This window comes from Hippopotamus amphibius, chromosome 8 (assembly GCF_030028045.1).
Source record: "Hippopotamus amphibius kiboko isolate mHipAmp2 chromosome 8, mHipAmp2.hap2, whole genome shotgun sequence".
In the NCBI taxonomy this organism is placed as follows: Eukaryota; Metazoa; Chordata; class Mammalia; order Artiodactyla; family Hippopotamidae; genus Hippopotamus; species Hippopotamus amphibius.
The window spans coordinates 35,090,836-35,105,917 of NC_080193.1; the positions used below are offsets into that span (position 1 = coordinate 35,090,836).

A 15,082-nucleotide genomic window follows, 5' to 3' on the forward strand; every position below is an offset into this window, starting at 1 on the left:
AGCTTCGTCTTCTGGAACACATTATTCTCCCTAGTTGTGTTGCTGGGGTCTCTGCAGCTTCTCTCTCCTACGGCGTGTCCTCCCTCTTATGTGCAGCTGTGCAGTAGAGCCAAGACGCTCGATCCTGAAATCGATGATGGTATTCTGATGGGTTCTGGAAGCTGGTTTTTTTCTCCCCAGGCAGGTACACCTCGGTAAAGATCACCTGTCCTTAAAATTTAAAAAAGACCTTACTGAGGAGCGGCAGAGAGTAAACAACAAATACAAGGTCAGAATTACTGCTAATTTGATATCATTTGTTTCAGTAAATATTGTGAATTCCTGCTGCATGCAAGATGCCACATCAGGAGGGGAAAAAATGCACAGTGAAGTTGGAAAGGGAGGCTGATGACAAGCCCACCGTTAACCGTAAAGCATGGCTGCCGGTAACTGTCACCGGGGACCTCTGCTACGTAGTGTGGGGCTTCAGAGGCCAGGGAAGAGAGGGCTCAGCTAACTGGAAAGCTTTCTAGAAGACATGGTATAAGTCTGAGAAGTAATAAAGAGGAAAAAGGCATCCAGCTTAGAGGCAGGGAATGGCTCCAGTGCGGCTGGAGTGCTGGGCATGAGCTGCAGAGCACGGAGGGGAGAGAGACCCCGAGACGGTGGCCAGGAGCCAAGCCAGAGCCAGGTCCCACCCACAGCTGGAGGCCGGAGCCCAGCAAAAGTGAGGGGGAGGGGGCGAAGCGAGTGGGCTCCAGAGCCCGAAGGCACAGACCCTCAGGGCGGCGACTTTCTCGCTCAAGGGAGACGGTCAGCAATGTTAAATTCTGAAATGTTCATCATAAGTAAGTAAGGTCTAAATAAAGATACAAGGAGTCTCCTTCCTCTTTCTTCTGATTAACAATGCATTTGCCAATCCCTTCTTTTTTAAAAAATTTATTTTATTTTTATTTATTGGCTGCATTGGGTCTTCGTTGCTGCGCGGGCTTTCTCTAGTTGCGGAGAGCGGGGGCTGTTCTTCATTGCGGTGGCTTCTCTAGGTGCATGGGCCTCAGTAGTTGCGGCGTGTGTGCTCAATAGTTGTGGCTCTCGGGCTCTAGAGCGCAGTCTCAGTAGTTGTGTCGTATGGGCTTAGTTGCTTCACAGCATGTGGGATCTTCCTGCACAAGGGCTGGAACCCGTGTCCCCTGCTTTGGCAGGCAGAGTCTTAGCCACTGTGCTGCCAGAGAAGCCCCGCCAATCCCTTCTTTCAACTGCCTCTATTTTACTTGACTTTTATTTGTGGTGGAGGTCTGGATCTCTCCCCATGAAACCTGTATTTTTTTTCTTTAATTTGGCTGACTCAGGTCTTAGTTGCAGCACTCCGGCTCTTCGTCGCAGCACGCAGACTTCTCTAGTTGCAGTGAATGGGCTTCTCTCTAGTTGTGGCACATCGGCTCTCTAGTTGAGGTGCTCAGGCTCATTAGTTGTGGCGCACAGGCTTAGTCGCCCTGCAGCATGTGGGATCTTAGTTCCCCAACCAGGGATCAAACCTGTGTCCGCTGCATTGGAAAGTGGATACCAGTGAGGTCCCAAAACCTGTATTTTGAACCTATGGTCCACAGTCTCAAACTCAACCTCCTGCTGTGTGCAAATCAGAGCTAGAAGCTCACCACGCTGATGACAAGCATAGAAGGCTCTTATTTCCTTTCTTTTTATTTTAAATTGAAGTACAATAGATTTACAATATCATGTTAGTTTCGGGTATACAGCAAAGTGATTCAGTTATACACACACACACACACACACACACACACACACACACACATATATTCTTTTTCAGATTCTTTTCCCTTATAGGTTATTATTAAACATTGATTATAGTTCCCTGTGCTGTACAGTAGGTCCTCTTATTTTTTAATAGGGTGTTAATGTGGTGGTCAGAATAGATTTCTTCCAGTCAAGTCTTCAAAAAATGTTTGTGAGCAGCATACCTGAAAGCCAGCTAGTTTTAGAAATTACCTAACAAGCAAATAATAAAAACCACAGAGAGGCAAAAACTAACATGTTTTTGCAGTGTGCATGGTCCTATTGACCATGGAGGCAGGTGTGTGTAGACACTGACCCAAACCTGGCCAGTCTTCCTGGGAGCAACCCGGCAGTGCCCAGCAGCTCCTGGGGAATAGGGAAGATTGCTCGGGGGCCAGGGGAAGCAGTCAGTGGGGGACACATACTCCAGGGAAGGGACAGACCCCTCAACTTCCACCACCCAGGAAAGGGGAGGGACCACATGCCTTTGCTAAAACCTAATACTTGGATAATCAACTCTGAGGAGCTTGTAACTTTACTGGGACGTTCGATGTCTTTTATTTTTTTAATCTTTTTAAAATGTTTATTTATTCACTGGCTGCATTGGGTCTTCGTTGCTGTGCACTGGCTTTTTCTCTAGTTGCGACTAGTGGGGGCTACTCTTTGTTGCAGTGCATGGGCTTCTCAGTGCAGTGCTTCTCTTGTTGCAGAGCGCAGGCTCTAGGCACGTGGGCTTCAGTAGTTGTGGCATGTGGGCTCAATAGTTGTGGCTCATGGGCTCTAGAGCACAGGCTCAGTAGTTGTGGCACACAGGCTTAGTTGCTCCTCGGCATGTGGGATCCTCCCGGACCATGGCCGAACCTGTGTCCCCTGCATTGGCAGGCAGATTCTTAACCACTGCACCACCAGGGAAGTCCCTCAATTTCTTTTAAATGAAAACTCTACACTCCCATGGTTACACGGTTTCCTAAAATCCTCTCCATGAATTTTAAATGCCTCAGAAATAATTTCTAGAGACTATCCTCTAATTATAAGAAGAAGGTATTGGGTTTGTGCTTCTATAAAAACTTTCCATATTTAAATAGTAAGTGTACTTACAAAGATCATTGTAACCATCACTCCCAGCAGGAACTTCATGGGTGGATTGGACCAATTGCTTAATGGGTTTCTACCAGTTTTAAAGAGAAATGCAATTGCCTATGTTTGTATTCAATTTTAACATTTTTGATGAATGACAACCCCAGCTAGACAGAGGAGATCCTGTTTTGGATGAGGAATTCCAGCGACTCAAGACAGAAGTTCACCCCAAACGGGTTGTACGTGACCTGGAAGAAGTGAGTAACTTTCTTTATTTGGAATCTAATTATCAGCAGCTCTTTATATGCTTATTTTTTAAAGCATATGAACAATTTTATAGAAATCCTTTACCAAGAGATTTTAATCATTTTTAATTTGCTTACCTTTTTGGAGTTTTTTTTATGACATATCCACAAGTCAGGCATCAGCTTATAATTATTGTTTCCCTTGAAATTAACAGCATTGTATACGGGCTTTTCCTCCCCACACCTGCACTTTCTCCTCTTGGTCTCCTTTGTTCTTCCCCTTTGCTGTCCATGCCCCTGTCTGCAGGTCCTCAGGGTGGGTCCCTGGGTGGGTTCCTTGCCCCCTCCCATCCCCTTGAAAACAGGGTACAAGGCAGGAAGTCAGATGCCAGAGCTCTGTTCCCAGCTCCACTGCAGATTTGGGACCCAGGAAAAGCCCTCTCAGCCTTGGTGCCTTGGTGTCCTCAAATGCACAGTGGGGACAGTAGCCTCTCCCAACGGGGTTTCCTCTGTCATGTGATAGTTTCTGGTTAAAACCCCAATTTTTTTTTTTTTTTTTTTTACTTAAAAAAAATTTTTTGGAAGTACAGCTGATTTAAAATGTGTTAGTTTCTCATAGGCAGAACACTCTAGGACATACATCAAAGCAAGATCCTTTTTGACCCACCTCCTAGAATAATGGAAATAAAATCAAGAATAAACAAATGGGACCTAATGAAACTTAAAAGCTTTTGCACAGGGAAAGAAACCATAAACAAGACAAGAAGACAACCCTCAGAATGGGAGAAAATACTTGCCAACGAAGCAATGGACAAAGGATTAATCTCCAAAATATACAAGCAGCTCATGCAGCTTAATACCAAAAAAGCAAATAACCCAATCCACAAGTGGGCAGAAGAAGTAAATAGATATTTCTCCAAAGAACACATGCGGATGGCCAACAAACACATGAAAAGATGCTCAACATCACTAATCATTAGAGAAACACAAGTCAAAGCCACAATGAGGTATCACTTCACACCAATCAGAATGGCCATTATCAAAACATCCAGAAACAATTAATGTTGGAGAGGGTGTGGAGAAAAGGGAACTCTCCTGCACTGTTGGTGGGAGTGTAAGTTGGTACAGCCACTATGGAAAACAGTTTGGAGGTTCCTTAAAAACTAAAAATAGAACTACTGTATGATCCAGTAATCCCACTCCTGGGCATATACCCAGAGAAAACCATAATCCAAAAAGAAACATGTACCGTAATGTTTATTGCAGCACTGTTTGCAATAGCCAGGACATGGAAGCAACCTAAATGCCCATCAACAAAGGAATGGATAAAGAAGATGTGGCATATATATACAATGGAATATTACTCAGCCATAAAAGGAATGAAATGGAGCTATAGGTAATGAGGTGGATAGACCTAGAGACTGTCATACAGAGTGAAGTAGGCCAGAAAGAGAAAAACAAATACTGTATGCTAACTCATGTATACGGAATCTAAAAAAGAAAAAAATGGTACTGATGAACCCAGTGACAGGACAAGAATAAGGATGCAGATGCAGAGAATGGACTGGAGGACACAGGGTTGCGGGGGCAGGGGGCGAAGGGGAAGCTGGGACGAAGTGAGAGAGTAGCATAGACATATATACACTACCAACTGTAAAATAGATAGCCAGTGGGAAGTCGCTGTATAACAAAGGAAGATCAACTCAATGATGGGTGAGGCCTTAGAGGGCCAGGACAGGGAGAGCGGGAGGGAGTCGCGGGAGGGAGGGGATATGGGGATATATGTAAAAATACAGCTGATTCACTTTGGTATACCTCAAAAGCTGGTGCAAGAGTGTATAGCAATTAGATTCCAATAAAGAGCTTAAAAAATTAATAAACCGGGAAGAGGACATTCTCTGATGGAGACAAAGGCTTATGACAAAGTTACATCATTAGGCAGTGTGGGATTGGTGTCCGGAGAGACAAAAGATAAGTGAAACCAAATGGAAACCCAGAAACAGATCTGCATGTGTATCGAGTCTTGTATGATAGATGTGGCATTGTAAGCCACTAGAAAAATGAGAATAGATTGTACATTTCTTGAAACCCAGATCTTGTCTTCCACTTTTGGTCCCTAACCCAAGAAGTAATCCCTATAATGCTATATACACCAAAAGTGCTTAATAAATGCTCATTAAATGGAAGAACAAATAATAACTTGGTTTGGGATCAAACTCTGAAACACTTTTATTAAGTGCTTATGCCAGAAGTTAAAATTTAAATCTAAGTTGTGCTATATTTTATGTCCACAGAAAACCAGGGAATTTCATCCTAATTTTGATCTGCTAGTTAATAACACTTGGGTCAACAGGTTCCGGGCTCAGAGACGGTTTCAACAAGCAGCACGCAAGGTAAGTCTCAGCACCAGGTTGAAATGTTAATTTCTTTAGTCATCAGCACAGGGAAATTGAACAATGAGTTTTTTTATAACAGCTTTATTGAGGTGCAATTCACATGCCATAAAATTCACTCCTGTAAAGTGTACGATTCAGGTGTTTTCAGTACAGTGCCTGTGTTGTGCGGCCGTCACCACGATCTGATTTTAGGACGCTTTTATCGCTGCTTACAGAAGCCTGGTTGCCAGCAGCAGTTGCCCTCCACCCCCATCGCCATCCCTGTCCACTTTCTGTCTCTGTGGATTTGCCTGTTTGGACATTTCATATACACGGAATCATACAATACACAGCTGGCTTTTGCAGCTGGCTTCTCTCACTTAACGTGTTTTCAAGGTTCACCCATGGTGTAGCATGTTTCAGTACCTCATTCGTTTCTCAGGATGAATACTATCCCATCGTACGGAAGTACCACACTCTTTATCTAGTCATCGGCTGAAACATTTGGGCTGCTCTCTCCTTTTGGCTATCATGAAGGAAATAACGGTGCTACAAACATTTATGTGCAAGTTTGTGGACGTGTTTTCAGTTCTCTGGGGCGTGTACACCTAGGAGTAAAATTGCTGGGCCGTGTGGAAGGATGCTGGTCAATGATTTCTAGAGAGAACAATGGGGTGCTCCTGTGGGATCTGGGCTCTCGCATCCAGGCTGCACCTTCCTCTTCAAGGTGTGTCATCTCACTGCCTGCTTCCTCACCCTCACACTGGTCTCCACCAGGCACGTTTCCTGTGATCAGGATCAAACGAAGACCTCTTATCTCTAAGGTCAATAAAGGGTGTGAGGGGTCTTCTTGATGGTGCAGTGGTTAAGAATCCACCTGCCAGTGCAGGGGACACAGGTTCAAGCACTGGCCCGGGAAGATCCCACATGCCTCAGAGCAACTGAGCCCATGTGCCACAACTACTGAGCCTGTGCTCTGGAGCCCACAAGCCACAACTACTGAGCCCACGCACTGCAAAATAAAATAAATAAATAAATTTAATAAATAAATAAATTAGGGGTGTGAGGTGACTCCCCCGGTCTGGCTCCGCCTCCCTTCCCCAGCTGACCCCGTCCTCTCTGAGGTCCCAGTCCCCATCTCCTCCCAGAACACCAGCTTGTTCCCTGCTCCTCACTGTTCACCCAAAATCCCATCCCATCTCGCCTCCCTCTGCCCACACTTGTCCTTCGGCCAGCTCAGCCCACCCCCCTTCCAGCATTAGCACTTGGCCGTCTTGGGGTGCCTCTTGCATCTTATGCTGCCTGTTGACCTCTCATCCCGTGTCGGGTGGCTGCCTGGGGGGCAGAAACCCCGTCCATCAGGGAGAGCGGTAGTGAAGGCTTGGACTCTGGAGCCCGGCTGCTTGCCCTTCATTCTTGGTACTACTTCTTCTTTTATGGTTTTTTTTTAATATGATCAAATTTTGTTTGTTTGTTTGTTTGTTTGTTTATTGGCTGTATTGGATCTTTGTTGCTGTCCACGGGCTTTCTCTCATTGTGGAGAGCGGGGCTACTCTTCATTGCAGTGGGCAGGCTTCTCATTGTGGTGGCTTCTCTTGTTGCAGAGCATGGGCTTTAGGTGCTCAGGCTTCAGTAGTTGCAGCATGTGGGCTCAGTAGTTGTGGTGCACGGGCTTAGTTGCTCCACGGCATGTGGGATCTTCCCAGACCAGGGATCGAACCCATGTCCCCTGCTTTGGCAGGTGGATTCTTAACCACTGCGCCACCAGGGAGGTCCTTTTTTTATGGTTTTAAAAAAATTTTGTTCAAGTATAGTTGATTTACAGTATTGTATTAATTTCTGCTGTACAGCAAAGTGATTCAGTTACACATACATATATATTTTTGTTCATATTCTTTTTCATTGTGGTTTATCATAGGATATTGAATATAGTTCCCTGTGCTCTACAGTAGGACTTTGTTGCATCTGCTAACCCCAGACTCCCAATCCTTCCCTCCATCACCTCCCCCTTGGCAACCACAGTCTGTTCTCTCTGTCTGTGAGTCTGTTTCTGTTTCATAGATGTGTTCATTTGTATTGTGTTTTAGATTCTACACATAAGTGATATCATATGGTATTTGTCTTTGTCTGACTTACTTCACTTAGTATGATCATCTCTAGGTCCATCCATGTTGCTGCAAATGGCATTATTTCATTCTTTTTTGTGGCTGAGTAATATTCCATTGTATCTATATATCACTTCTTCTTTATCCATTCATCTTTCAATGGACATTTAGGTTGTTTCCATGTCTTGGCTATTGTGAATAGTGCTGCTATGACCGCTGGGGTGCATATATATTTTCAAATTAGAGGTTTGTCTGGATATATGCCCAGGAGTGGGATTGCTGGATCACATGGTAGTTCTGTTTGTAGTTTTTTGAGAAACCTCCATACTGTTCTCCACAGTGGCTGCACCAAATTACATTCCCATCTTGGTGCTACTTCTCATGAGCTTTCTAATCTTGGACAACTTCCATGACCTCTGTGCCTTCATTTCCTCACCTGTCACTGAGGAGACGAGTAAGACCTGTCTCAGGGCTGTCATGAAGATTAGGTGAGTCAACACATAGAAGAGACTCCAACAGTTTACATTACAGGTGATCTTTCATCAGCCCAGGCTGCAGTGCTTGCAGCCTGGGCTGATGTCTGTAAACCAGTGTCCCTGCTGGGACTTTGGGTGGGCTCCACGCGTATGCAGGACAGAGGCAGCCACCAGACACTTCCCGCTAGTGGGACCTCCACCCCCCCGCCACTGTGGGCCAGCCCTCCTGGGTCAGCAGTTGTGAGTCTGGCTCTGAGTGGCGGCTCCATCTTTCCTGCACAATCCCCAGCAGGTACTGTCAGTCAGATGTGCAAACACATCCCCAGCCAGATGGCCCCTGCCGTCTCCCCAGCCCAGTCACAGCCCCATCAGCTCTGCCTGGACCGCCGCAGCCAGAGGAGGCCTCCCAGAGCTTGGACGTGATCAGACCTCTCCTCTGGAAAACCCTCTGAAGGCCCCCACTGCAATTGGAATAAAATGAGCAATTTTTATTGAGGCAACAAGGCCACACTGGGTTTCTCTCCGTCCTTTACACGTCTCCTTTGTTCCTGAATCAGGGTCTTTGCACCTGTTGCCTCCTCTGCTCAGATCTCTCTTTCCACGTCCATTGTCTCCTCATCGTTCAAGTCTCAGATCAAACCTCACGTCCTCAGGGAGGCCTTCCTTACATCCCTGTGGGAGTGGCCAGAACCCCCGTAGCCCCGCAGTCATGCCCGTGTGTGTTACTCTTTTTTTTATTTGCTTCATGGTGTTTATCTTGTGTATTCATTTGTTTATTGTCATTCCACTCCACACACACACCCCCGGATACACACACACACAGACATACACAGACACAGACACGCGCACACACAGAACATCAGGTCTGTGCAGGCAGGACATTTGTCTGCTCCCACTGTGTCTGCAGTACCTTGAACAGGACTGTCCTCAGAGTAGCCACCTCATAGTATGTGATAAATGACAGAGTCTGTCACCAGGTGGGAAGGAGCGTGACCTGAGGAAGCATCAGACCCCAGCCGCAGCTGTGTGTGCGGGGAGCACCCGCCTCAAGCAGCATCTGCTCAGACGCAGAGCGCGGGGTGTGCAGCCAGCACTGCCCTAACCCACTGCCCAGTTTCTACAGAATCCTCCACTTAGTTTGTCCCTCAACTCTGAAAATAGCGGCAGCAGCATGACAACTCAGATTTACCAGAAAGAAAGACCCTAGAACTGGTCACTCTTTCCACTCTGGAAATAGGAGAAAACTGGGGCTCATAAGTTGGGAGGGTCAAGGCCAGATGACAGCCTGGCCACTGTGTGTATTCTGGCAGGTCCACACTGCCTGGACCTTGAAGCCCACAGCCTCGTCCAGGGCAGCACGGGAATTCTCTTCCTGGGAATTCCACGTAGATCCCCGGCCTCAGCCCTGGCTGTGGTTGGGGAATGTGAGCTAAACTGAGTGCCAGGATGAGCACTGATGAACAGTGTGAACTCGTCATTCTTTCTGACTCCAGGTCATGGTTCAGCGCCGCTTGCTGACCACGCTGACTGCCATCCGTAACATGCACAGAGACGCCGTCGAGAGGAGCTTCACTCACGAGAGACAGTCCATCGCACAAGGTAGAGCCGGCTGCAGACAGCTGTGCTTCCGGAAACACGTGCCCAGAGCAGGAGGCTTCCCCGTGATGAAGTTAGCTGTGTACAGATAGTTTCATAAGTCACGTGTACTGGGTTTTAAAAAATTGTTATTGAAGTGTAGTTGATTTACAATGTTGTGTTAGTTTCTGGTGTACAGCAGTGTGACTCAGGCATACATGTATATACATTCTTTTTCATATTCTTTTCCATTATGGTTTATCACAGGATATGGAATATACGAGGGTGAGTCAAAAATTATCCACACTCCAGTTATATTAAAACGTCTGTAAATTCTACAGCTAGCGTGCGAATAATTTTTGACTCATCCCCATAGTTCCCTGTGCTCTACGGTAGGACCTTGTTGTATATCCATTGTATATATAATAGTTTGCATCTGCTAACCCCCAAACTCTCAATCCTTCCCTCCCCCACCCCCTCCCGCTTGGCAACCACCAGTCTGTTCTCTAAGTCAGTGATTCTGTTTCTGTTTCATAGATAGGTCCATTTGTGTCCTATTTTGGATTCCACATGTAAATGATATTATATGGTACTTGTTTTTCTCTGTCTGACTCACTTCACTTAGTATGATCATTTCTAGGTCCATCCATGTTGCTGCAAATGGCATTATATCATTCTTTTTTATGGCTGAGTAATAGTTTATTGTATATATGTACCACCTCTCCTTCATCAGTTCCTCTGTTGATGGACATTTAGGTTGTTTCCATGTCTTGGCTATTGTGAATAGTGCTGCTTTGCACATAGGATATTTTATTACATTTTAATTATTCTTTTTTTCCTTCTATATTACTTTATCTCTGATATTGACATTTCTAAGAAAGAAATTCTTTTTAAAAACATTGTAAAATTTACCTGTGAGCTACATGTGGACACCTGTAAAATGTCTTCATATGCTTCTTTAATCTTTTTCTTTGCTGACAAGGACAAAGAATATTCATCAGAGAGACTTTCATTAGGAATTATAGTTTTTCGGAAGTAAAAATAAAATCTTTTAAAAATTGGAGAAGGGGTCGAGGTAAAGAACAAAAGAGAAACTAAAAACGAGACTGCACACGTGTACACACGTACACACATACATGTTCTTTTTGAAATGGTGTGCGGCAAACACGCAGCTGAAGACAGTGGTTTCACAGAAACACCCTAAGATTCTCCCAAAGCGCTGTTCTGTTTCTCGCCCGCAGACAAGAATTCCTCCAAATGCCCTCTGGCGCGGGCCAGCCAGGAAGAGTACTGCGGCCGCTTCTCCGTGTCGCCCGAGGAGGTGCTGCCCTTCGCCTTCCCGGCCTACAGCCCCCCCCAGGGCTCCAACGAGCTGGTGGGTGCTCACAGGCTGCGGGGCGCGACGCGCGCTCAGGGGCGGGCAGGCAGGCGCTGAGGGGAGCCCCACCCGGTCTCTGCCCCTCTGCCTCCTCCTGGGAGGCTCCCGAGGAAGACTTGCATGTTCCTGGTGACCAAAGGGAAACCAGGGAGCACCTGCTGCCCCCTGCCTGGCCCCTGGGACACCTGACCCAGGCCCCGCCCAGCCTGGAGACCACTGAGCCCCGCTGGACTTCCGGGAACAGGTCCTGAGGGCCAGAGGGCAGACAGAGGACCAAGAGGACCTGGCCTGGCCCGGGGAGGCAGGCCCAGCTCAGCTGAGCCCTCCTGCTTCATGGGAACTGCAGGGGCCAGGGGTGGGAGACCACAGAATCTCACAGGCCAACCTAGGACCCACAGGTCCATCCCTCTCTCCCTCTTGGTAGCAAGAAGTGTGGCAGTTAATCAAATGATGCATTAGAATAAAAATCATGGCTATACCATGAGTCAGGAAGTTTCTTAAGTGCTTCAGTCCTGTCAGTTCATTTAACCAACAAGGCTATGTGGTAGGCTTATCCTCTTAACAGCTGAGAAGGAAAATGTGACACAAGGTCACAGAGCCAGTAATAAAATGTTGCCCAAGTTCCCTAAGTTCACATAGTTAGGAAATCGATATTGAAAGGGCACTGCCAAAACAGTTTTTTAGTTTCAAAGAATGAACTTGCCATTCACATCCTGTGAAATGTGTTAAGCATTGCAGTTTAATCTACTCAAATCACAGGGCTGACTTCAGGAATTCCGTGTGTTTCCTGCATTCAATAATCAAACAACTTAAGAGGTGAGAGTATTTAGTTCCTAGGATATGATAAATCTGTGATTTTCAAGCAGTAATGATTATCTGACAGTAACTAACGGGTGGAAAGGGTGATGCAGTGAAAAGAGATTCTCACTATGCTGTGGAGCCCGTCTTTTTGTTTTTTTTTTAAACTATTAAAAGCTTATCATTTCATTAGGTACATAAGTTAGTGCTACAGAGCCTTCTCTGCTTCTCAGGGCTGATGAAAAACAGAATGCTCACCATTCCTGTCCACGAAGAATTTTGTAATTCATTCCATAAATGCTGTATCTCATCTATTCTAAGGTCACTTTTTTCAATACAGCACCTTTGAAACTGGGAAATGACTTACAGTTGATGGCGCATTAGCGTTGCATCATACCAGTCTAACGATGGTGTCTTACTTAGGTGAGACGTAGTGTTTATTGAGTGCCCATCACTGAGCGGGGGGCACTGTTCCAGGTTCTGCGGGGGATGTGGCGAGTCCGTGTGCGGGACGTTCCTTAGGCGGTGGTTGGGGATTAGCATCCATGGAAGGGAAGCAGCCGGAGAGGGCAGAGAAGTAAGGCTGCATCCTTTGACAGAGGCCTCAGCCGCCATCACAAGGATCACATACTAAGACAAGGGGGTGGGGGAGGGGTGGCCACGATGCCACCAAGCAGAGAGGAGCTCTTCATTTAACACTCCAGATGTAGAGAAATAGAAGCATAGCTGCTCTTGCTCAGTGTTGATCATGTGTCCCTTTTTTTAATTTTCCCATTTTAGGCTCCTGGTGGCCTTGGACCTGTCCCAATTAAATCTTCAGAAATTCAAATCAAGCAGCCCTATTCCTTCTTCAGTCTGCAGGTTAGACCTGTCATATGGTTTCATTAATTGGATTTCTTATGAAGTGAACAGAATATTCTTGAATTCGAATTGCACTATTTTTATTAGTTTTGTTCTATTACGGATTATACCACGTAGCCTACTAAGTGTATTTCTCTGATGTTATTTTATGCAACATGTGAGGTATAACAGATGCTCTTTTCCTAACATGGTTTATGGAAACCGGGATCTTTAGTCTGTGGATATACCATATAGTATGCATACCTGAAGCTATTTGAATTACGTGTATTAGAAACTTGAAGAAAAGACGCAAGTGAACAAAAGTGAGTCAGTATTTGTATATGACCACTTCTGTTTTGAAAATATACATATTTTCTTGTTTTTTCTTTTTTTTTCTTTTCTTGTTTTATCGAAGTGTAGTTGATTCAAAATACCTTGTTAGTTTCAGGTGTACAGCACAGTGATTCAGTTATACACACACACACACACACACACACACATATTCTTTTTCAGATCCTTTTCCCTTATTGGTTATTACAAAATACTGAGTATAATTCCCCATGCTATCCAGTAGGTCCTTGTAAAATATGCATATTTTAAATTGACAAACCAGTGTTCAGTACATTGGTAGAGTTAAGCCCTAAGAAAGGGACAAGTAACTGTGAACACTGCTGTGTACTGGGACCCAGACCAGCCCTCAGGACTGTGCTGACAGGGCTGGTCCAAACCAACCAGGCCACAAGCTGATGGTTAAATGTGGTGCTCCTTTTCCTTTTACCCCCAGGCGGCTGGGAAATGCCTCCCAAGGGCTTTGAGCTCCTGTCTTCTCTCTCCCAGGTTCCTCAGCTGTACAAGATCAAGAAGTACCAGCCAGTCTCTGTGCAGAGGTCTTCAACCAGCTACAGGCCTCAGAAGCTCGCCCGGGCCCTGAAGCAAGGAGCTGAGGTAACAGGTCCCCACCCTCGGGAACCGCCCCCACCTTCCTGCCACCCTGACATCCGGACTAACGAGCTGTCCTTGGTCCTGGCCCAGGATGAAGCCACCACCGTCATAGCCCTGCCCAAGCAGGACTCCACACCCCAGCTCCCTGGCGAGACCTCCGTCCTGAGCATAAAACTCCCCGAGGCCTTGGCCCAGGCTCCAGAGTACGACCCGCTTTATATCTTTGTAAGTGACATCGGCAGAAGTCATTGTTCCCTGTCCCTATATCCAGCAGTTACTTCATAAGAAAACAGATGCAAATAGAAAACAATCTTATGGTCACCAAAGGGGAAAGGAGGGAGGGGTAAACTAGGAGTGTGGGATTAGCAGACACACTACTTCACATAGAACAAATAAGCAACGAAGCCCAGCTGTATAGCACAGGGAACTGTACTCACGGTCTTGTAACAACCCAGAAGGGAAAAGAATCTGGAAAAATATATATATAATTGAATCACTTTGCTGTACACCTGAAACTAACACAACACTGTAAATGAATTTTTCTTCAGTTTTTAAAAAAGACATTGAAAAAAAGAAGACAAGCACTGATTAGGAATATTTTTCTCTCTTTGGAATTTCAGGGGTTAAACAACATCTCGCCTTTGAAATTGCTGACCAGCCTTTATCAGTTGGAGAATATCAATTCTCCGTAAAGCTATTGTCATAAAAAATTTATTTTTATGACAATCGCTTTATGATCTTCTGTAATTATAATATGCACATGTGTATTTTTATGTTTAAGTATAGTTTCTGTGTAAAATATAATATAATTTATGTATTTTATATAAATTACAGGTATACAATACTGATTCGCAATTTTTAAAGGTAATATATGTATATATTTTTAAAAAAGAAAACACAACAACAAAAAGTAAAGTCACCCCAAACCCCATTCCTTGGTGCTGGTTGATTCCTTATCTCATCTTCGGGCACCGTGTCCCTGCCACAGACGCCTGACGCCCCATTTTCTACCAAATTAAGTCCAAGCTCCTGACGATGTGGGGCCCAGCCAGTTCTTCCCCGTCCCCTGCATGTGTCCTCCTGTCACCCGCCCTCAGGGGTGTCCCCCTTCCCCCTTATATTTCTAGGTACCCAAACCCTAAGTGACCAAAGGCCAGACAGGAAATCTGGGAGGTTCTGTGTAAGAACAGAATCATGAGTGAGATGTCACAGTAGTTGCCCTAGTTGTGGTCTGTTTTGTAAGGATGCACGCACACATTCTCTGGGAAAGTCTATGTGTTTGTCTCTGAGGGGGCAGAGACACTGGTGGTCACACCCAAGGGCAGAGCTGGGACGGACACCTGCCCGCTTCCTGTTTGCCTCGAGGCTCCCCCTCCAGCTCTGCTGCTTTCCTCCAGAGAGCTGTGATATTCGTGTCTCGGCCACTGTGGGGAGCATTCTGATAGTCTCATTGGTGGGGGCAGGGGGTGGGGTGGCTGTTCCTCAGAGAGATAGAGTCAGG

The 15,082-nt window shown here is 45.7% G+C and overlaps 1 protein-coding gene across 1 annotated transcript in view; it reads left to right on the forward strand.

Moving 5' to 3' along the window:
• The window catches only part of CFAP221 (cilia and flagella associated protein 221), a 79,997-nt gene that overhangs the window by 47,696 nt on the left and 17,219 nt on the right, over positions 1-15,082 (forward strand). Inside the window, exons 12-19 of the mRNA XM_057746146.1 lie at positions 181-268; positions 3,015-3,104; positions 5,387-5,485; positions 9,542-9,647; positions 10,865-10,998; positions 12,580-12,660; positions 13,477-13,584; positions 13,672-13,806. Coding sequence (XP_057602129.1) covers positions 181-268; positions 3,015-3,104; positions 5,387-5,485; positions 9,542-9,647; positions 10,865-10,998; positions 12,580-12,660; positions 13,477-13,584; positions 13,672-13,806 — 841 coding nt within the window. The remainder of the gene's footprint in view (positions 1-180; positions 269-3,014; positions 3,105-5,386; positions 5,486-9,541; positions 9,648-10,864; positions 10,999-12,579; positions 12,661-13,476; positions 13,585-13,671; positions 13,807-15,082) is intronic.